The sequence below is a fragment of the Lycium ferocissimum genome, chromosome 9, assembly GCF_029784015.1.
Source record: "Lycium ferocissimum isolate CSIRO_LF1 chromosome 9, AGI_CSIRO_Lferr_CH_V1, whole genome shotgun sequence".
NCBI classification, from domain to species: domain Eukaryota; kingdom Viridiplantae; phylum Streptophyta; class Magnoliopsida; order Solanales; family Solanaceae; genus Lycium; species Lycium ferocissimum.
The window spans coordinates 56,850,677-56,873,811 of record NC_081350.1 but is presented as its reverse complement, the minus strand read 5'-3'; the positions used below and the strand labels follow the sequence as shown (position 1 = coordinate 56,873,811).

General features: G+C 35.3%; 2 protein-coding genes and 1 long non-coding RNA gene across 9 annotated transcripts; 2 read left to right on the top strand and 1 right to left on the bottom strand.

Annotated features, from left to right (window-relative positions):
* Positions 1–462: 462 nt before the first annotated feature.
* On the top strand, positions 463–7,252 carry LOC132031346 (uncharacterized). Of its 5 annotated transcripts, none has more exons than XM_059421267.1 (8): positions 463–625; positions 3,425–3,798; positions 3,906–4,144; positions 4,220–4,423; positions 4,721–4,813; positions 4,896–5,012; positions 5,118–5,541; positions 6,932–7,252. In XM_059421267.1, the coding sequence occupies exons 2-8, from the start codon at positions 3,441–3,443 to the stop codon at positions 6,958–6,960; spliced, it is 1,464 nt and encodes a 487-aa protein (XP_059277250.1). In that variant the 5' UTR covers positions 463–625; positions 3,425–3,440; the 3' UTR covers positions 6,961–7,252. The 5 variants fall into 5 exon arrangements, with proteins under 5 accessions (XP_059277250.1, XP_059277251.1, XP_059277249.1 ...); XM_059421268.1 differs by having other exon boundaries at positions 3,382–3,798; XM_059421266.1 differs by having other exon boundaries at positions 3,121–3,798.
* Positions 7,253–10,602: 3,350 nt separating this feature from the next.
* LOC132031345 (uncharacterized) lies at positions 10,603–14,860 on the bottom strand. The gene is made up of 3 exons (XR_009408245.1): positions 14,272–14,860; positions 13,351–13,443; positions 10,603–10,828 (listed from the first exon to the last, which is right to left on the bottom strand). It is a non-coding gene; the product is annotated as an uncharacterized LOC132031345 (long non-coding RNA).
* A 51-nt stretch (positions 14,861–14,911) lies between these two features.
* Positions 14,912–19,036, top strand: LOC132031344 (uncharacterized). Of its 3 annotated transcripts, XM_059421264.1 has the most exons (3): positions 14,917–16,098; positions 16,880–17,022; positions 18,561–19,036. In XM_059421264.1, exons 1-3 carry the CDS (start codon positions 15,908–15,910, stop codon positions 18,695–18,697), a joined length of 471 nt encoding a protein of 156 aa, XP_059277247.1. In that variant the 5' UTR covers positions 14,917–15,907; the 3' UTR covers positions 18,698–19,036. The 3 variants fall into 3 exon arrangements, 1 of the variants encoding a protein (XP_059277247.1); XR_009408244.1 differs by lacking the exon at positions 16,880–17,022 and having other exon boundaries at positions 14,912–16,098; XR_009408243.1 differs by having other exon boundaries at positions 14,912–16,098; positions 16,781–19,036.
* The last annotated feature ends 4,099 nt before the right edge of the window (positions 19,037–23,135 follow it).

Below are 23,135 nucleotides of genomic sequence, written 5' to 3'. Positions count from 1 at the left end.
GAAGCTTATTATGCTTAACTAAAGTTTAAAAAAAAAAGTTTAAAATTAATTAAGAAATTGCATAACAGTTGTAAATTTTATATTCTTATTTATGAAATGAAATGGTATCAAATACTTCGTAATGTCATATAAATTGAGATAAGTGAAGCAACTAATAACTCAAAAATGCCTCCTTCCACCCATGGGATTAAATTTGTCTCTAATGCTATTTTTAGACTTAAAATTGTCCCTCCATTAACAACACGAAATATGACATGTAATTTGTTGCTATAGGTCAGGATTTGCAACGGTTTGCATCGTTGCGATAGGACTATAGATACACTTGTGTTATCAAACCGTTGTCGTGCCATAAGTTAGAAATTTTAACTTATAACTTTTGGCTTACGTTGTCATTTTAGCTTAAAAACACTTTTCTATTTTACCTACACACTACAAAAATGCTTTAAAAACTATTTTAGCTTACAAGGGCCTAAAATAAGCCTATCCAAACAGACTCTTAATTGCAACGGTTCCAATAGATCTATCTATTGCTACGGCTTTGATTAAAAAGTATTCTACTGGCACGGTTTTCATTTGCCTCCTCATTTTCGCTTAATCCACAAAAAGTCAAGTCTTGTCGATCGAGGTAATTTTAGCTATTTTTGCAGCAGATTTCACTTAAATTGTTAAATTTTCTTGAGATTTTGTCACTCGAATTAAGGGGGTTTTCTATTGTTGCTAAATTATGTGCTGGTTTCTGGGTATACCTTTATTATTTTTGCCTGCTTATGCATCAAGTATCTGACCTTTTTTTCTTCAAGTCAATCGTTTGATTCGTCTGTCTTTGTTTCTTTCCTCTTTTTCTCACCTATTGGGAAATGAATTGGAAATAATTATTACTGTTTAACAATGAGGGTAAAAAGGGGAAAAATGGTACTCCCTCCGTTAACTAATACTTGTCCACTTTTGACTTTGCATGCCCTTTGAGAAGTATATATTTTACTATAATACCCATATTAATTGGTGTATAATTTGAAAATGAGTAATTAATGTTAAGAGTAAAACTAGAAAAAAACTTTGTCTTTCTCTTCTCTTGATATGTTAAAATGGACAAGTAAATGTGAAAATTTATTTCAGAATAGTAGACAACTAAAAGTGAACGGAAGGAGTAAATCATTTCTTCATTTTTTAGACTGGACAAGTAGAAGTGCACATCCATTTTTGATATAGTGAACAAGTAAAAATGGACGGAGCGAGTATTAATCCATGTCTTGTGACTGCTGGGTTTAAGGGGAAGTTAGGTCTCTTTGTTGGTTTCTGAGGATTTTTATGTACAAATCTTGGGTGTGTTTGGATCATATTTATGACCTCTTTCTAATTTTACGAGAAATTCAGTACTTCGATTACCGATTTTGATGTAGTTACTGTTTAGAATGCTTTGTTATGCTTTCTGTAGTATTTTGCGTTATGTCCTTTTTCGAACTGCTTTGAACTGTTATCCTTGAGCTGAGGGTCTATTGGAAACAACCTCTCTACCTCCCAAGGTAGGGGTAAGGTATGCGTACACTCTACCCTCCCCAGACTTCACTTTTTGTGAGATTACACTGGGTGGGTTGTTGTTGGGAAATTCGGTGTCGTGATCTGAATTATGGTTTGATAGAAGGGACTAAGTAGGAATATTGTGCTTGGATTTATAGGTGTAACTCATACTTTTGTTTCAGATTTCCATTTTATAGTTTTATTCAAATGATGAAGTGGGATTTTAGAGAGTTTCGGTCAACTATTGCAGACATGAGAACTAGTCCATATGCCCCAAAGTTCTGTCCTTTATTTTTTATTTTCAAGAGTCAGCTAATGATCTTTAACTAAGACTTTTAAATGTATTTTATCTTATTTTGGCGGTGAAAATTCTGGGATTTAGATCACTTTCTGGTGTAGTTTCTAAATTGAAAATTTTTTATTTTAAAAAAAATGAGTTAATCTGTGTTAGTTCAAATATAAAATTGGTCAATATTACCATCCAAAAGAAAAGGGTACTAAAATGTTTTCTTTTGGGGTGTTCTTTACTATTGTTGCTATTGTATGTTTATATTGGAAATTTTTGGTCTTGTGACTTCCCTTTATATTGGAAATGGATTTTGTGAGATCTGAGATTATTCTTAGGTAGTATCAAAGTTTTCGAGGATTCAAAGGAACCCACTTGCTCTTTTTCTTGATTTCTCTGTATATCATTTATCAAAATTTGGATCTTGATTCAAGTTTTACTTGTGTATAGTGACAATCTTGAGATACCCTTTTGGGGTGGAGATAAAAACAGTGAAAATTGGTGCTTTATGTCACGGACTTAGACTCCAAACTAAGCACACTGTGCTGCACGCTTAGTTTAAGACTAAGGATGTGACATTTAGCTGTAAAAGTTGTACTGATTTGGTGAAAAAGCTAAAAAATTTAGACCCTTTTGGTTTTAGGTGAAAATTGAGGACCTGTGAGAATTGAAGCTTTTTGTTGTATTAGTTTGGTGGGAAAGTTAAGATCTGATTTGTAGAATTTGTCATTTGAGTTTGTTGAAAGGCATTAGTAGTAGAAAATTGGATCCTCACCTGTCAAATTCTTGGCTCTTCTGAAAGAATGAGTATACAGTGATTACTTGGCTCTCTCAACTAAGCTCTTACCTAAGCTTATTTATTTATTCAGAAATTAGTGGTGTTTGTTCTAGCGTTTGCAACAAAAATGCGAACTTAGCTTTTGAATTTTTGCTAATACTGTTTGTTTGAGTTGTTTTCCCACAAAAAGTGGAAAAAAAGCTAACTCTAAATAAGCACTAATTAGTATTTCTATGCACATGTTGATTTTGCCACTACTCTATGTTGGGTTGTTTGTTTGTGTTTGCAAAAATGCAGACTCAGTTTGAACTTTTGCTAAAACTGTTTGTTTTGAGTTGTTTTTGCAAAAAAAAAAAAAAAAAAAATTAATAAAAAAAAATAATAAAAAAAATACGGGGAAAAAAGCTATCTTCAAACACACACTAATTAGTATATCTGTACACATGTTTATGTATAGTTTGTTGATTTTTCCCACTACTCTATGCTGAGCAGTTTTGATCCTTGCGAAAGAATGAGTAGTTATTTGTATCAAGTGCAGGAGGAGGGTCAGTTCAACTCTACATGTTTTTTTTTTTCTTACCTCGACTTATATGAAATTATGAAGCTTTCTATTGTACTGGCCAAATAGTGAATAGAGGACTCACTAGGGGAATCTATTGCTTAACAATTTAAGGAGAAACGGAGGCAGAAATCATCCACTAGTTTGTGGTGTTTGATGAGTTTTCACGCACACATTTAGTTCTTGAAGATCATAATCTGTTTTAAAGCATGTTGTATACCTTTTGGTATGTTTAAAAAGGGATTAAGCAAGAAGGAATTCCCTTGATTTGTGACTCCACTAGGCAGTTCTTGATAGTCATGACACAACGAAAGTCTTCAAGACTAAAGAATAAAGCAACAAGAATCACGTCTTTGGCAAACCAAAAAAAGTTTTTGCTGGCCAGAAGAACAACTGCTCCAGCTAGTTCTATACGGTCGCTTCAGCTTCTGACAAATGCAATAGAAGAACATCAGCTACTAGCGCCACAACATCCAGAGGTAGGAGCCCATATACAAACTGAGTCAACCACTCCTGCAACACAATCAGTGGACGAACATCCCGAGGTAGGAGCCCATATACAAACTGAGTCAACCACCCCTGCAACACAATCAGTAGAGGAACAAGTGCAATTGGATTCTACTACTCTTGCAGGAAATGAACAATGCGATGAGCAAGGCAAGAACATTTAAATTTTATTTTAAAATATTGACATAATGTTTTAATTATTAAAGCGAATAACAATACTAATTTGGAGGTTATCTTTGGTTCGCGTATTGTTGTAGGCTCTTCCACTCAAAAAAGAAAAAGAGGTAAAACAAAGATGCTAAATGTACATGGAAGGCATGAACATAAATTGATTGTACTAAATGAGCGCGGCGAACCTGTTGGTCCAAGTGAAGATGATGTGACGGAGTTGAGCAGCTTCCTCGGTACATTGGCAAGGAATACGACCCTCTGTCCTCTTGATATATATGATTGGAGGAAAGTTAACACAAAAAAGGATTTGTGGAATTATACCAAGGTTTGAAGTTCCCAATTCAGTTTTTGGTTGAATATGTCTCACATTTTTTGTGCTAACCTATTGACACAATTTCAGGAGAAATATGATATTCCTGATATTGCGAAGAAATGGACTTTGGGAAGAATTCAAAATGCTTGGAGAAGGCGTAAGCGTGATTTGAAAAAAATTCACTTTGAACCCTATGCTAATGACGAAATCCGAATGGAAAAAAGGCCTGATGATGTTCCAGCATCTCAATTTAAGGAACTTCTAAAATATTGGAACTCGGAAAAAGCCCAGGTAATTCTTACTACTAACTATTGCATCTGCTTGATCAATTTCTTTTATGTTATTTCCACTGATCATGGATAAAATAAAATGAATTGATTTGTATCCCCCTCCTCATCAGGGATAGTTTTGGCCCTAGCTTTCCTTCTTTTCTTTCTCTGTGGGAAATATAAGTATCAATTCTCAATCTATAAGAATGCTTGCTAGCTGATAGTAAACAGTTACATTTTGTTGGAATGATATGTGTGATTCTCTTCTCTTTTACTTCATCTACGAAGTATGATATGTCTGATTCTTTTCTTTTTGCAGAAAATGTCCAAAACCAATGTTGAGAATCGGAAAAAGTTGAAGAATCCACATACTGTTGGCAAAAAAAGCTTTGCTATAGTCCGCAATGAATTGGTATGTACCCTTATTTATAATTAAATATGAACTTGTGGTCATTTTTAAGAAGATTTTTGATATCCACTTTTAATGAATCTAGGCAAAAGAGATGGAAACTTCTGATCCTCTATCACTTGAGGAAATCTTTGTGGCTACAAGAAAAAGAAAGCCCGGTCGATCATACAAGGATTCGGATGAAGATACAACTAGCAAGATTGTGCGAATTCTATCTAATTTCTATTTTGTTGAGTTAAATTTTTTGTTCTGATGGACTTTTTATATATGTACTTGAATTCTCTTTTTTTGTTAATTTGCATTATAGGCTGAGATGGTGAATATTGAAACGCAACAAAATGAAGATGGTAATGAGTCAATTAATGCATTTGTATCCGTCACAGTACCTGAACATTCGGGACACTTGAGATTGTATGGGCGAGGGGTTACAAAAACTACTTTGAAAGGGAAAGTGGGACATTTCGAACCCTCTTCAAATGCGATAAATGATCTCAAAAAGATGGAAGAGAGGATGATAAGATTGGAGGAAAAACTTCAGGAACAAAAGGAACACTTTGAAGAACAAAAGACCATGATGAGACAAGAAATTGTAGAAGATGTCATAACAAAACTTCAACGTTCAGGATTACCATTTGATGCTAGCGTTTTAGCAACATTGGGTGAAGCTTCCTCAACACGAGCAGCAGCTATTCAGCCAATTAATCATCCATCTATTGGTAGCAACAATCAAGGTCAGAGTCCCTCCTTTTTATTTTCCTCCTGCTTCTGCTTGTTCTACTACTTCTGTTTTTTCATCTTTTGCTGGTACTGCTGAGACTGCGATCTTGTTCTGGGTTTTTGTTAGTTTAAAGAATAAGGATTTGCTGCTACTGTGACAAGAAAAAGGCTTTGCTGCTACTACCACAAGAAAAAGGCTCTTGTTTTCAGTTTAAAGAATGGAGTTGAAATTGGTTGATTGCAAGTAATTATTTTTATTTAAGTTAGTTGTTAGTGATTCATCTCTAGTTTGTCGAATCTGTTTGGTTTCAAGTCGATGCTATACTGGTATTTGTTGGTTCAAATGCTGTCTTTTTAGTTCAAATACGAGTTGGTGCTCAGCAAGTGTGAAATGGTATCTAATAGCAGAAACTAAGTTCGCTTTGTTGGGATTTGTTTTCTCTGCTTTCCAGTATTGAAACAATACTTATTTCAGAGGTTTCTAATGACATTCTGGTCTAGCAACTGAAATGGAACTGGTTTGAAAAATCCCTCACCTTTGTCGTAGTTCATGAAACAGTTGGAACTGATTTGATTTACCTTTCTGTACCTTCTCGGGACTTCTTTACTTGGATAACATCACCAGCTAGTGCTGATCTTTATGTTTAGTGCTGGCGAAATGCTTAGTTGCTATATAAGCAATCTCTAAGCGATTTCCAAATGGAAGTGTTATTGCTCTCACGACATAGAAGATCAAACTTATAGTCTTGGGGATTTTTGTTGCCCTGATTCTGATCATAGTTGTCAGTATGTGGTGGTTTCAATTGTCACTAGTGCGGTCCACATCCTTACTAGGGTTGATGTTGATCGAAAGTTGTGACACTTAAAATCTTTCGTTATAGTTCATTATAGTTCCTTTTTTCTTTCGTTGTGATCTTTTGTTCTATGCTCTGTATCATGAGAAACTGCATGTATAGCTTGTAATGCTAAATTCTTTATTATAGTAATGAAAGAGTTCCTCTCCTAGTTCACCAGGCCACATAGTGAAGCGACCTCTCATCAGGATAGAAAATTTTTGGACTGCATTCGTTGTGTTTTACCTTTTATACAAGGTATTGTTGGAATTCAAACTATTCCCTTGCTACTACTTTACTGCAAAGAAGAGAATTACACAATCTAAGGATAAAATTTTACAAAGCAAAAAGAGTGATGGAAGAGGGAGATTATGACGGCAATTTAGATATTTTACGTTATGAGTGTAATTTAATTTGTTATAGTAGGTTAATATTCTATTTATCAAGTTATCAAATCGGGCTTGTGTAGATCTTGATTAGTTTGAAGTCCATTACTTTTTTTTTTGGTCTTAGATTATTTAATAGATTTTCCTTTTCTTTTTCTGAACTTTCTTTGTCCCTTCGAAAATAGTAGGTGAAAGAAATCTTTATCTTTCATGACCAAAAAAGAAAAAGGTGAAAGAATTGAACAAAGCGGAGATGAAAGCAGCGAAGACCTTACTTAAAGAGTATTGGTTGATCTACTTCTTCATACACTCTAGGATTGTTTTTAATTTTGGACTTTACGCAAACTTATATGTATTTTAACTCTGAATTGTCAGCCAACTACTTGGACATTTTGGATTAAGATTTTTGGATGAACAGATGTATATGAACCATGTGTGGCATTATAGATTTTATATTCTCATTTTTTTTTTGGATTAGCGTTATTTCAATCTAAAATTTTTTTGTATGGTATTTGTAGATGTTATTGCTTCATTATTGACTAGTTCTTCAAACAGTGATCTTGATTATGACTACAATAAATAAAAAAATAACAAAGCAAATTGAATTAGAGACCATATCATTAATTATGATTCTTTTATTACGTCCTTTTGATTTCATTCAACACAAATATAAGGTCTAAGATAAAACAAACACTTGATAATCATAAATAGAGCTAATAATCATCTACAAAAAGAGGGAGAAACAACTATTGCAATAAGTCATGCTAGTAGGAACGGTAACACTGAAAAGAGAACCTAATATATACTTTTTGATTTATGTGTTATTGGAGGAGTATATTTATAAAAAGTTAAAAAGTTTGAACTTTATTCTAATTCAAATTTGAAAAACATACCAATTGATAAGCTATAGGAATATGATCTATTTTCTAAGAAAAACAATGTTTTACTGAATAATTATTGAAAAGATACGATATAATGCATAGATTCTTGCATAACTCAATATGGGTATTATTAAATTACATCAGCTATGTCGTGACTATTTTTTTCTTACGCGGCAAATTCAATATTGTGCTATGTTATGGTCGTTACAGTCTCTTCGGCGTTTTCGGCCGTTCTCGAGTATTGATTAGCTCACTTTTGACCCGAGGGGACTGATGACACGCTTCCCGAGGTGTCTAGACCGGATTCGGGCAACTTCGGTGAAAATATAGGCTTAAAGTGAAAAATGGTTGACCCAAAGTTGACTTTTGGGCAAACGAACTTTTTTCGGAATTTCGTCGATTCCGAGAGGTCCGGGTGGTCGTTTAGAACTCGTATGTGCATTTGGTTCGGTTCCCAATGCATTCGGATGCATTTCGGGACTTGGGATGGGAAATTGGAATTAAGGCATCGGGGGTTGACTCGGTCAACGAGACCTCCGTTGAAAATTTCGAGACCACGAGCGCATTCGCAGCGTATTTTTTGTAGGTATGTGTGTTTGGTTTGTGAGCAGATGGCCTCGGGAATAACCTGGGATTTCAATTGAAGACTTAGAAAATTCGGGGGATTCTGGTATCTGGTGCCCGCAACAGCGGCACCGCTGTGGCGGTGTGTTGGCCGCTGGGGTGGCCATGGGAATTATTGGGCATACCGCTGTGGCGGCCTCCCGCCGTAGGGGCCCCGATACCGTTGTGGCGGTGACGGGCCAGTGTTTTCATTTAAGTGTGTCTTAAATAAGTCTTAGACCCTCATTATTTCTCATTTCGATATTTGAGCTTGAAGAAACTGCTCTTAAGGATATTTGGAGGAGAATCTTGGAGGTAAATCTTGCCCATTTCTTCATTCTTCCTTAAACCCATTATCATGTTAGATTCCCCTTTTCTCTTAATAAACCCATGGTGATAAGAGTTGAAAGAGGGTTTGGAAGAACATTGTTCCTAAGATTATTAATGATAAAATTGGTGATGTTTATGCTAGATATTGACTAATGTAGGCTTATTAATCATATATCTTCCACTTTTAATATTGAATTTCGGGATTGAACACTTAGGGTTTATACCCAAATTGGGAGTTTTGCTTGAAATCAGAAATAGGCTAATCCTTGGGCTAAATCAACAATTAATGGTTGGGTTGTGATTGCCTAGTACTTAATTTGGTATTTTGCCCGCGAATTTCCCGTTTTGCCCTTTAGGCCCGTTTCCCCAATTTCTAGGGTTAAAATGGACCGAATTGAAATAGTAGCAATATTAGTATCATTCTTCATGATTTCTAATATAGAATTCGATTATGCTTAGACTACTTTGGTTCCGAGGTTCAACGGAAGGGCAAAGCAAAAGAGTGAGTTGTTGGTGTTGCGGTTCGGCAGTCCAGGTAGGTTATGGCTTACCTTTGGTGAGACTTCGTATAGCCAAGCACATATTTAGATTATGATGTCGGAGACAGCATGTGAAACTTCGGGTATGAAGTCGGGTTGAATATTGCCTTAGGTTGGGCCCTGTTGTGTGTTGGGACTAGCCACCCCGTTATGTGTGTTTGATTGTTCCATTGTGATGGTTTGATGCCATGAGTAGTTAGTAGATATCGGAATCTGTGTTATTATCTTGACTGAGATAGGATGGATATATCGTGGTTGGCATTTGAACTATGATACATTGTTGGCGTACCCGTTGTTGGTACTTGTGATATTGATATGGTGTTGGCATACCACTGTTGGTATTGTGATATGATATATTGTTGGCGTACCCCTTCGTTGGTACTTGTGATATTGAACTTGATTGTGGATAATTGATATACGCATTGCACACATTCTCACACATTCATGATGCATGGCCGATACCCGGTGATGATCCGGTATCGTTGATTGAGTAAACTGATATTTCGATAAACTCTTTACTTGAGTGATTGTGAAAAGGCCGATGTCCGAAGATCAATTCTGGAATCGTTGATTGTATGAAATTGACATTTGATAAACTCTTTTACTTGAGTGATTGTGAGAAGGCCGATGTCCGAGGTTCAATTCCGGAATCGTTGATTGTGTGAGACCGATATTTGACAGACTCTTTTACTTTAGTGATTGTGAGATGGCCGATGTCCGATGATCTATTCCTGCATTGTTGTTGCATGACCGATTCCGATGAAATCCCGGAATCGTTGTTAGTGCATGGTTTCCGCGGGTCCCCTAGGGTGGTGCCGGTGAGACTCCCGATGTGAGCAATTAGCCAGGATCCCGTCTGTCTGTTGGGCAAAGATCCGGGACTGGTGGCACTTAGACTTCGCGATTCACGCCGAGTTGTGCTACCGAGACGCCGATATTTCTGTCCGGAGTACATGTGTACACCTCATTTGCATGGCATTACATTGCATTCATTCCAACATTGCATTATGATTTGATTGAGATACTTGGTGATTGGAATGCTTGATGATTGGATTGGGTCGGATATATTCGAATTTGACAGATACTTGGTTGTAATTATATTGTCTTATACTTGCTAGATTCGTTGCTTATCTGCTTTATCTTCTGAATTGTGTTAACTATACTTAGTCGGACGATGATGCCTACCAGTATTGTTGTTTGTCGAATCGCACTTCTTTGCATTCTTTTATGAATGCGAGTACCGAATCGGATCTCTTCGTGACCGTGTTTGATCAACTCTTCGGCTTTCTCTCGAGTTTCCAGGGTGAGCATGGCGTCCGCTGACCTTGAAGACCTTTCTATCACATGTCTTACTTTTATTTCAGAGACATAGACATTATGTATTAGTATTCCGCATCGTATTATTCTCCTTAGATGCTCTTGTATTATTCGGCCCTAGACCACGAGGGTATTCTTGTCTTCCGCACTTTTGCTACTACTACATATATATATATATATGTGAGACTTACGTATTTGTTGATTTTCGTTACTTAACTTTCCTCAGTTTATGTATTGGTTCAATGTTGGGATGAGGATTCGCTTACCGAGGGGGGAAGGTAAGTGCCCGCACGGCCTAAGCCAAATGGGTCGTGACAGCTTGTGCTTTAGCTCCTCCTGCTATGATTTCAATACTTCCCACGACACAACAGAAATTTTCTCTTCCTTTCGCCCTTCGCTCATCTAATGCTGCCTGCAAATGAATTCATTTTTGCATTCAACAAATGAATAAAGGTGAAGCAATTCATCAGATAGAATAGATGACGATAAGAAGCAAAAAAATCAACCTCAATATGTTCTAATTGGAAACTTCTCTTCTTGGTTAGAGGGCAAACCATTTTGGTAAAGTATAACATAAGAATTGCAACATAATTGTTCGACATATAACTTGTGTGTCTCAATTCTTCAAATAGAAAATGAATTGGCTAAATTTTGTATGTCCAGAAAGAGTGAAAATTTCTCAAAAAACTGGAGCTGAGACGACATGGATGCTCTTTACTGCTCCATTTATTTCACAAAATCAGTATTTGAAGGAAAAATATTCTATTGATAAACTTTATGAATCTCTGAATGCTCTCTACAATCTCCACAACATAAAATAAATAGCAGAAGCCCTATTTATAATAGTATAAAACCTACTTTAACTCAAAACAGGAAAACCTATTCCTATACTAATTTGACTATAAATCCTAATTGGACATAGATTAAAATATCAAATCCTAACTAATTTTTGTTTCCTACAATTTTGAATTATTATTTCCAACATTCTCCCGTAATTCAAAATTGTATATCTGATTCTTGATGCACTTATCGCCATCTTCCAATTGTTGAAGCACTTAATCCTAACTAATTTTTGTTTCCTACAATTTTGAATTATTATTTCCAACATTCTCCCGTAATTCAAAATTGTATATCTGATTCTTGATGCACTTATCACCATCTTCCAATTGTTGAAGCACTTATTTCCAGCCCATCAATTGTTGAAGCACTTTCTCTTCAACCGTCACTCACTATCTTCCTATTTGTTGAAGTACTTTCACTTTAACCTTCACAATCGTCGGAGCACTTTCTCTCCAACATTCCAATTTGTTGATGCGCTTTCTCACCAACCTTCAATTGTTGAAGTACTTTCTCTTCAAACTTCACAATCGTTGGAGCACTTTCTCTCCAACATTCCAATTTGTTGATGTGCTTTCTCACCAACCTTCAATTGTTGAAGCACTTTCTCTTCAACCTTCACAATCGTTGGAGCACTTTCTCTCCAACATTCCAATTTTGTTGATGCACTTTCTCACCAACCTTCAATTGCTGAAGCACTTTCTCTTCAACCTTCAACCGTTGGAGCACTTTCTCTCCAACATTTCAATTTTGTTGATGCACTTTCTCATCAACCTTCAATTGTTGAAGCACTTTCTCTTCAACCTTTACAATCGTTGGAGCACTTTCTCTCTAACATTCCAATTTTGTTGATGCACTTTCTCATCAACCTTCAATTGTGCAGCCCTTGAAGCACTTTCTCTTCAACACCCTTTTTTTTTAACCTACTTCTCCGACTTCTAAAGAAGACAGTTCGTTCCTCTTGTGCATATTTTCTTGCACCTCTTTAAACTTGCAATAGTTTGTTAGTCCTTGTCAGCATGATTGTTTTTCATGCATACCATTAGCCCAACGTTTGCCAACATCATCATCATTGGCCAGACGAGCGGCATATATGAGTTGTAGCTGCCCGCCGGCAGCGAAAACTCTTTGATTTTCTACTAGGATTGTAGAAGCTCTGATACCAATTTGAAGGAAAAATATTCTATTGATAAACTCTATGAATCTCTAAATGCTCTCTACAATCTCCACAACATAAAATAAATAGCAGCAGCCCTATTTATAATAGTATAAAACCTACTTTAACTCAAAACAGGAAAACCTATTCCTATACTAATTTGACTATAAATCCTAATTGGACATGGATTAAAATATCAAATCCTAACTAATTTTTGTTTCCTACAATGTTGAATTATTATTTCCAACAGTATTTAATACTTTCTCAAATTACTCATCCTCCCTGCAATAATTCTTTGGCTACTAATTTTAACGGTTACACAACTAAAGTATCATTGTCTAATGACTATAAAAAAGAAGAAGAAAGAACCATTGTTACTTAAGGAGTAAACAAAAAATAAATGTAGCATTGTAAGTAAACCCATACTTTAAACGTGTCATTGTCAAAGAATTGTTACATTTTTGAAAAAAATTACTACGATATTATTTGTAGCCTCTTCGATTTCCAAATAGTTGCTACTGCATCCAGTGCAATTATAGCTCTAAAAAAGTTTAAACTTTAGCGGTCAACATCGGAGAATATGAAGAATAGTGGAACCTATCCATTCTATATTATTTTGCAACGCAGCTAAATATCAAATATCTAAATCATCAGCAAAGTCTGAGATAAAAGAAAAACAACAAAATTTAACTTCTCAATTATTAAATTTCCTTAGTTATATGCAATGAGGCTAGAAAAATTCACGTGCTTTTGTAGATTTCAGCTTTCTTTAACCAAAAAACATCAAATTCATGATTGAACAACAACCATAAACGGATCTACACCTCTTTGGCCCTTTAAATAATCAGCAACGATCTACATAAAATTGGCAACTTGAGATAATTAATAGTAGAGAACATCGAAAATAAAGCAGAAAAACAAAAGAAAACACAAAGGATTACCTCAGTGCCATCTATCACAAATTTGAGAAGCTTGATATTGTTAATTAGGAGAAACTTCGAATTTTCCTGGGATATGGCTCAGGACACATATAGCTGCATATTCAAACAACAACAATCAATCCCCATACACTAAAGGAATTTTCTGGAAAACAACATTAATAAAAGTATGTGGGAATTTTCTATTTTGGATAATGAATAACCAAAACAGAAGCACAAAGGTCTCAAAATGTATTTGTCCCAAAGATCGCGTGTATAAATTTTTCACAGATCAGATCCAGATTTCCTATTAATGCCCATCTTATTTGATGAACTACTTCAATTGCACACCATTCAACACCCCCAAACTCAACATTGAGCCAAAAAAAAAAAAAAAAAAAAAAAAAAAAAAGAACAAAAAAAGAAGAATCACTTAAATGATGTGGTTGAAAGCGTAGTTACGGAAATTAGACCATGCAAATACAAATATTCGAGAACCATCGATCTAAGAATTGATAAATGATACTTTACATACGAAAGTAAACATCTTCAAGTAGCATTTTTCAGTACTCTATCCATTCCAATTTATAAGCCTTTTTATTTTATTTTGGGTTAATTCAAAGTCTTTGACTATACTATTTTATACACATTCAAAATTTTCAAATATCCTAATCCATTTAACTAATCAATCATAAATTTCGGTGTGGATTTTCTAACTTTTCTACTTTAATTATATTTTCTTCAACTATCACTTATATAATACACCAATTGAAATTAGCATCTTTAAACGTCATATCCAGTCAAACATCATATAATTTAGAAAAGAGAAAAAAAAAATATTAGACAACTAAACTCGATAAGGTAATTGATACAAACAACTAACAACATTTCCATATTATAAGACCCAGTACAGGCAAAAAGCACAAACGAGTACTATATATTTACCTCAATGGCACCCACTGTGAGCAGCATCACCATAATCTTGTGCACTCCTCCGCATCATGGGCAACTCGTCGTCGGTAAGTGAAGTTGTTGAAGAGTGCCCTTAGTTTCCTTCAACTCAACATAAATATTTAACACACACACACACACACAAAAAAGAAAAAAGAAAAAAAGATAAACAGACCACTTACAATCCTGCCAAAAATTGTTCCTTTATGTGATACTACAGAAAAAAGATAAAAAAAACCATAAACAACAAAATTTCTTGAAAAAAAAAAGAAGATGAAACATCAAACATACCATCTAATAATTGATGGAGGAGCCTCCCTTATGTATAAATTACGAATGAAGAATGTCAAGTCCTCGACTGGATGGTTACGAACTAAATCTCCTTATCCATTATACTAGTATTCAGACACGTGTGTTGCACGTGTATCTCATATTAATTGTTTTATATAAAAATATCTTAAATTGCTTGCTTCAAAATTTCCTAAAGTTAAGTTTGGGCAAGCCAAATTCCAGATGTTCATATATAATAAAACTTTAGACTCACGGGCCTGAAGTTGATTTAAAAGCAGCTAAATATTGTAAAAAATAAGCATCCCTGGCTATGGCTTAAATTTTGAATCTTGTAGTCAGCTATCTGTACACTTCGCCCCACTTAACGACCTATTGAACACCTAAAGTTGGCCAATGTGTACCTATTAAACACGGACATCTCTTTTTTGTTTTGATATGTTATTTTCTCATTGGCCTGATTTGCGCATTTTTTGAGCCCTTGACTAATTGAGTGAGCATTTTTGTGCTGGAAAACAAAAGGGGACAAAATTTTCCTCTCTCAATAGTTTAGAAATAAAGTTTACTCTTACAACAATTTCCTATATATTCGATTCCCTCTATGAAATTTAATTTACTTATATTATTTTATCTTTCGCTTAATAATTGTCACACATTATATAAAAGAACATTAATATTTCGCAAGCTAATAGTCATCATTAAAGTTCACAAAATAAAAGATCTCAAAATTAATAAAAATCAAATTGAAATAGTAATATCATATTTTATTTATCAAATAAACTTGTAGAAAAGTTTTTTATTGACATTTTTTTTCCCTAAGTTGTCATTTCTATGAAACGGAAACCTGTAGACCATAAATTGATCTTAAAGAAAGGTGTAAGTTGCACTATTAATTAGATTATCATTTCTAATCTTGCATATCTATATAAATATATAAAGCAGGGACTTAGATTCGATGATGTGGCACGCTCTAGGATAAGAATGACTATTATCTTTTTTCTAATTTTTTTGTCATTTTAAATTTAAAAAATCAATTATTAACTCAACTAAAAGTGCTCCTTCGGCCTTCAGTTGAAAAACCCCAAAAGCCGTTTCCAGTTACACAAAACTCAACAACCGCTTCCTTTCTCCATACACCTCCCTTTCTCCCATTCTCCTCCCTTACAACAAGCTAATCTTTAGGATTTTTTCCCTCAGTTAGTTTTTTTCCCAGCAACAGCGGCAACTTCTCGTCGTTTTCAAACAAAACCTAGCGTCTTCTATTTCAATCAATGTTAAGTGTTGTCTTAGAAAATTCATAGTGCCACATCGCATCAAATCAAAAACATAAATCAATCAATAGATGAGAAGAATTCCGCACATTTGCCGCCATCAATCAACAGAGGAGAAGAATTCCACCCGTCTGTCATTTCGAACAAAAAGTTTAAGAATTTCAATACCAATAGCAGCAAAGACAAAGAATAAATCAATAGTGGAGAAGAAGTTTATCGTCTGCATTTGTTGTGTCCTCTGCATATCCCCAAATATTTTTAGGTATCCTTATATTAAGTGCATTTATGAGAGAGATTTGTTTGAATAATACAGTAACAATGTGAAGAATTTTTCTATTATAAGTGCATTTTAACCGATGATAACAAGTTGTTTTCTGCATTTAGCTTACTAAATTAGAATTACCACTATGGACTGGATTTAACTTATATACATACGATATTGTATTTCATTTTAGTAGTACTTCAATCTGCTTCTTCAAATAGTTGAACCCTTTATATGCTGAAAGATTAAATTCAAGTGAATTGAATGCACCAGGAGAGCACACATCCTACATCTTCTTTTGAGATTTAGCTTGTAATCTTGACAAACAGTTTAGTGCCAACGCCTCTTGGCTCTTTTAGACAAAAGCATTTCAAACTAGGAGTACTAATTTTTAGATATATATTGGCTAACTTCATGCCTCAATATTATAGAGTTTGATGTGGTACAGCTTCAAGTACCAACTTATCTACATAAAATTGGTTCTTTCATATACATGCTTACAATATTTCTTGAATCTGCTTATGTTCCTATTCTAGATATTTAAGCTTTGATTTTTGGCCTCATTTTCCACTATGTAATCTTTGATGCATCAAACATAGTTCGCAAAAAATGCTTGAAATACGAGAGATTGAATTGTTCAACCTTCTAAAATCTGTTGAATTTTTGTATTTGTTTTCAATAGATTGAGAATCTTCCAAGAAAGTTGCATATAGGATCAGCAAGCTACTTATCAGTCATGATGAAAAGGTTTATGTGTGTTCAAAAGATTACTTTTTTGCAGGATCGGCAAGCCACTGATCAGTGATGATGGAAATATTTATGTTTGTTCAAAAATAACTTTTTTCCCTTTGAAAGCAATGGTTCTGACGATAGCTCCAGTCCCAGGGAATCAACAACGGTTGAGTTTCCACATTATTCTCATTTGTAAGATATGTCTTTTATATCCTCATCCTCAATCCTTCCTGGTTTTTTAGTTGTGTATCTGCATATCCTTCATTTGAATGTTTTACTTATTTCTCTCGATCATTTTTGCGTTCTAACTTTGGCTTTAAGCATATTTTTGGAAATAAGTACAGAATAATAGGGAAACACAATATAAATCTTTTTTCACAGCGAGATTGCAGCTTACATTACAATTGTTGTTGTGGAATTTTTTGTTCTTTTTTGTTATACTATTTGATACTGAGATTATTCATGAGATACTGCAATTTTTTTCCACTACGGTGAGTACTTATCTCTTTTTCTCTTGCCGCTTCTATTGGAATTTGTTAAGAGAAATTGCATTATCTGTTGTTATTTTGCTTTTTTGTTCAATGTTTTTTCAGGTTTTATTGGTCCACCTTGCATAAAATTATGTTCTGCTATGTGATGTGATGATTGCACAATAGATATTATGTGATGATTTCTTTTTCCTCGCTGTCTACATTAATCTCATTCCTCTTAAGACGTACACTTCAGGAGAAGCAAGAACAACAAGCAAAGAAGAATTAGACAAACCAAAGAGCTAAGTTCGCTTTCTTCTCATCCTATGCTTTGTTAAAAAATTAACTACATTCTTTGTTACCTCAACCTATGTTATGAAAGTTATTTGTTCAGAGCAATCTTCTGTCTTAGTTTATTCTAAGTAAACTATCTCCTTATATACTTCAAAGTTGTAAGATTTGAACATAGATGCAGTATGAATCAATGCTCTAAATTCAAAAGTGAAAGGACCTCTTGGATCCATAAACTATGCACACCAACTACTTTGTTAGGTTCCTACTTGCTACGATGCTACTTCATGCACACTGACGATAGTAGGAGGCACTTCGCCAACCCTCTTAATCTTTAAAAGTGGAAGTGATTTAAATTGGGAACTTCATGGGTCTACCTGTGGTGTTAGCTATTCTGCAACTTCCAGCATATATACCTTCTGTTTAGCTTCGGGAAGAAGTCATTGTCGCAAAGTATGGAAAGGAGAATCAGTGAACTGTCAATCTAGTACTTATGCCTAATAAGACAACCTTATGAAAGTAAAATTACAATCTTTGGGGGAATTTCAGCAGCTTATAATTTTAAAAGTGGGGGATAGGAAGCATATTGAATTTTTGCTAGATCATTGGCTTGAAGTTTGGAGTAATCATCGACCAATCTCCTGAATTATACAGTTTAGCGGTAAATAAAGATATCATGGTAGCTAATTATTTTTCTAAATCGGGTTGGCATCATCAATTTAATGAACTTTAATGTGGAAGCTTGGACAATATAACTCTTTTAATGGAAACTCTACAATATGTGGTGCTGGATGAACGCAAGATAGATTTCAAGATTTGGTTAGCAAGTAAACCTTGATTTTTTTCCCTGTTAGTAGCTGATTTAAAGTATTTTTTAAGCACATTGGGGATTAGGAAGATCAATTTCCATGGAAATTGAATTGGAAGTCAAATGTTCCACCTAATGTTTCATGTTTCACTGTGTAACAGATGTCTCTTTTGAGGTAAATGTAGAGGACCACAACCATATAGTTTATGCCTTTGTGGGTTCACTCGACTGTTGGTCTCTCTTCTTCAATATGTTTGGTGTAAGCTATCAAATGCCACAAGATACCAAGAAGCTTTAGTTATGTTGGGTGAAACAGAAGGTGAACTGCAGAGGCAAACTGATACACGACTAGAAAGAAACATGAGGTACTTTTGAAGAGAAAGTTGAGCACATTTTTTTTTTGTTAAGTTTACATGCTTACAAATGATTTACTTCTTGCGCAAGGGAAACACATTAGATAGTATGATGTAGTTTTTGGACTCTTTGAGTCAACAGCTATAAATTCCGCTACTTTTGTACTGTATTGTGTACGTCTCTTGGTACTGACAATAATAGTTTACTTCATTAAAAAAATTATAGTATAGCCTTTCAATTCCTAATGTTGGACTATATCTACGCAAAAATGTTTGAATCTCTTTGCTTACCTATCTTTCTTATGTCTTTGAGTCTCTTTACTTACCTACTTTTATTACTTAGAAGTTAGAGAGGAAGAAAGAAGAGGGAGATTTGACATTACCAAAAACAAAAAAAGGAACAGATAGTAAAGTAAGAATTTTTAACAAGATTTTTTTTTGTTATTTTATATATTCGGATACTGGAAAACATCATTCGTAAATTTAAAGAGTCATCCATTACCGCGCGAAGCGCGGGCAAATTACCTAGTTTTAGATGTAACCATGTTCAAGTCTGAATACCAATTGTTTGACTTGTCATCCTTTTTTTTTCCAGCTAATTATTGTTAGGAAGATTATTTATCTTCTTATATCTTAATGGTGTTGATAGAACCCCATTTATTCTTCCTTTTTGCTAAATAATTTACCTTAATTGTGATAGAAGGTATTTGTAATTACCAATTTACAAAATTAAACTTAAAAGAAATAAAAAAAATCTTCTCATTAGAAAGAAAATTAAAGATATATCAACTTTCTTACATACAGTGAAAATAACCTGCCAAAAGTACAAGACAAATATTTGAATGTTAAAATTATAGCACTATATGCAAAAAAACATTTAAAATTTATCGGGATACATAAATATTGTGTTCCATAAAAATAATATTGTGTTGAACTTCTTACATGATGAGTTATGAATTTTGATGATCGACATATGCATCAGGGACCAGGTCCTTGATCAGGTCCCCTGGGCACTGTACGAACGTGACAGCTATAAAGCTGTGGCACTATTCCGACTTGCAGAGCCACAATAGGACAGACAGATCATTGCAATGTCTCTAGATATATATCACATGCTTCTCACATGTTCCTCACTTTGCCCCATATATAAACAACATGTTGGCATTTGTTTGACCTAGCAACTCAAAACATATTATGCTCATTGTTGAAAAGAGTAGCCGCCACTGTTTTCTCAGAGCTTTCAAGATCAAGACTAAATAACTCTAAGGACCAGATCCCAATACCGAAGATGTCTTAAGTCCTAGGTTATTTTAGTCTTTATCTTTTGGTCTAAATATTGTAAACCTACACTTTTTTTAAGAAGGGCTTTTGTAGGTGTTTGGTTTATTAAGCTTTCTGTGTAGACGCCTAACTATAGTTAGTTATGGTGAGTTGAAGTCCAGTTAGAGGTAGTTGAATTAGTTTGGTTCTTGGCTAAAGTTAGCCAAGTAAGTGCTTGCAATAGAGTTATTGTAAGTGAATGGATAGTGGGCTAATTCCTTGGTTGCAAAAGGCTTGTAATCTGAAAGACGTTGCTCAGTTAGTGAAGTTGGAAATCCTACCAGTGTAGATCGTGGTTTTTAATCCCTTGAGCAAGGAGTTTTCCACGTAAACATTGTGTCTTGTTTACTTTCTGTTTTTGCTTAAGGGAACAAATAAGGTACCTGGTCCCTTATCTGTTTTGGTGGACGCTTAGTTTCTATCAATTGGTATCAAAGCGAGTTCTTTCTAAAAGGGTAACACCTAGAAAGGATCTCTCATTATGGCTGCTCCACCAAACTTTGAGGAAGGACAGTCAACCACGAGGCCTCCAAGATTTAATGGAAAGTATTATGGATGGTGGAAAACAAGAATGCATGACTATTTGATGGCTGAAGATTCTGAGCTCTGGGACATCATTCTTGATGGTCCTTTTGTCCCTACAAAGACTGATACTGAGTCTGGAAAGCTAGAGGTAAAACCCAGAAAAGAATATACCGAAGCTGATAGAAAAGCCATTGAAAAGGGGTTCAAGGCAAAGAAGATTTTAATGTGTGGTATTGGACCAGATGAATACAATCGTGTTTCATCTTGTGAAACTGCCAAGGAAATATGGGAAGCCCTCTTGACGGCTCATGAAGGAACCTCTCAAGTCAAGCAGTCCAAAATAGACATGCTCACCACTGAGTATGAACTATTTAGAATGAAGGACGATGAGTCAATTCAGGATATGCACACTCGTTTCACCTCCATTATCAATGAGCTTCATTCTCTTGGTGAAGTCATTCCAATCAACAAGCGAGTTCGAAAAATACTTGGTGTTCTGCCAGGATCTTGGGAAAGTAAAGTTAATGCCATAACTGAAGCCAAAGATCTGGAGAAAATGACCATTGATGATTTGATTGGAAATCTCAAAACCTATGAGGTGAAGAAAAAGAAGGAGCTTGAAGACGAGCTTGAACTCCGGTCTTAAGGCGGCAAAAGTGACTCAAGTGGTGATGAATCGATATGGCCAATTACAAAAAGGTTTCATAAGATGATTCATAAAAATGGTGGATTCTCCAAGATAGGAAGCTCCAGCAAGAACTTCAAACAGAATGACTTATGTCACAAATGTGAGAAGCCTGGTCACTACATCAAGAAATGTCCTCTTCACAATCAAGATTACTATAAAAATGCTGACAAGGGAGTTAAGAGGAACCAAGTCCCTGATAAGAAGTTCAACAGAAGAGATGTGGCTGACAACTTGGTAAAGGCAAGCTTTCCTCAAAGGAGTCCGAAGATGAAGAACCGGGTACCTCGATGATGGCTATTGAAGAGAGACTCTTCTTTGCAGTGAGTCCGAAGATGAAGATGAAGATACAGGGGATACCTCCATGATGGCTATTGAAGATGAACCTGCGAACTATGAGTCCATCTTTGCACTCATGGCCAAGTCGGAAGATGAAGATGACAATGAGAATGAAGAGGTAAATTTCTTTGATGTTCAGAAAAATCTGAAAAATTACTCTCAAAAGAAATTAATATCTCTTGCAAATGTGCTAATTGATACCTATCATAGCCTTATCAATGAGAAAAATGTCTTAAATGAAGAGATTGAAGGGTTAGAACAAGTAAGGGATGATATGGTAGTAAATATTGTGGATTTAAAGGAACAAGTTGAAGTGCTAACTAGGGATAATGCTTTGTTGATTAGTCAGATGAACAAATGGGTGAATACCCTTTTAAGGGAAAACAAGTGGGAAGTGAGATTTATTTTGAGCTTGATAGTGAACTCAAAAGGGCTAAAATGAACCTCTCTATTGAGCTAGAAAGAAATAGGCAACTTCAAGAGGATCTAAGCCGTGTGAAATCTGAACTTGATAAGTCTCTTCATTGGACCTGCTCCTCTGACAAAGTGGCTGCTATGTGCAAGGGTAATGATGGTAGACAGGGCATTGGTTATAAAAAGGCCAAGACCCCGTTCAATCCTCACAACAAATATGTTTCTATAACTGATAATTGCCTTTGCACCCACTGTGGCAACACTGGTCATCGCAAAGACTCCTGCAAAGCAAGATTTTAGTCTATGCACAGAAACAGAGCTTATGTTGATAACAAAATACAAGGGCGAATAGATCTCTTATTCACCCATTCTATGATTACAAGGGACCCAAGTTAGCTTGGGTTCCTAAGACTAACAAATAACTTTGTTTGCAGGCCAGAGTGAGAGGGAGCAGTCAAAAATGGTTTGTGGATAGTGGCTGCTCAAAGCACATGACTGGAAGGATGGAAAATTTTCTCTCACTCAAGGCCTTGAAAGGTGGGAGTGTGTCCTTTGGTAATGGGAAGAAAGGATATATTCTTGGCATTGGCAAAATTGGCAAGACACTCTCCCATGCTATTGAAAATGTTTACTATGTGAAGGGTTTAAGCTACAGTCTGCTGAGTGTGTCACAAATATGCGACAAAGGAAACAAAGTGGAGTTCTTGTCTCATGTGTGCACTATTACTAATCTAAAAAATCGGAGAAGTGGTACTAACTGCAAAAAGATACAAGAACATCTATGCAGCAGATTTTGGCTCATCTGATGATGGTGATTTGACTTGTCTCAGTGCTGTGGATGATAATGCTGAGCTGTGGCACAGGAGATTGGGACATGCAAGCTTCACCTTGCTGAACAAACTGGTGGCAAAGGACCTGGTCCGTGGGCTACCAAATGTCAAGTTCAAAGATCACAAGGTGTGTGATGCATGCATAAAAGGGAAGCAAGTCAGAACCTCTTTTAAACCAAAGAAGGAAGTAAGCACCTCTAGGCCACTTGAGCTTCTTCATATGGATCTTTGTGGGCCTATGAGGATTCAAAACAGAGGTGGAAAGAAGTA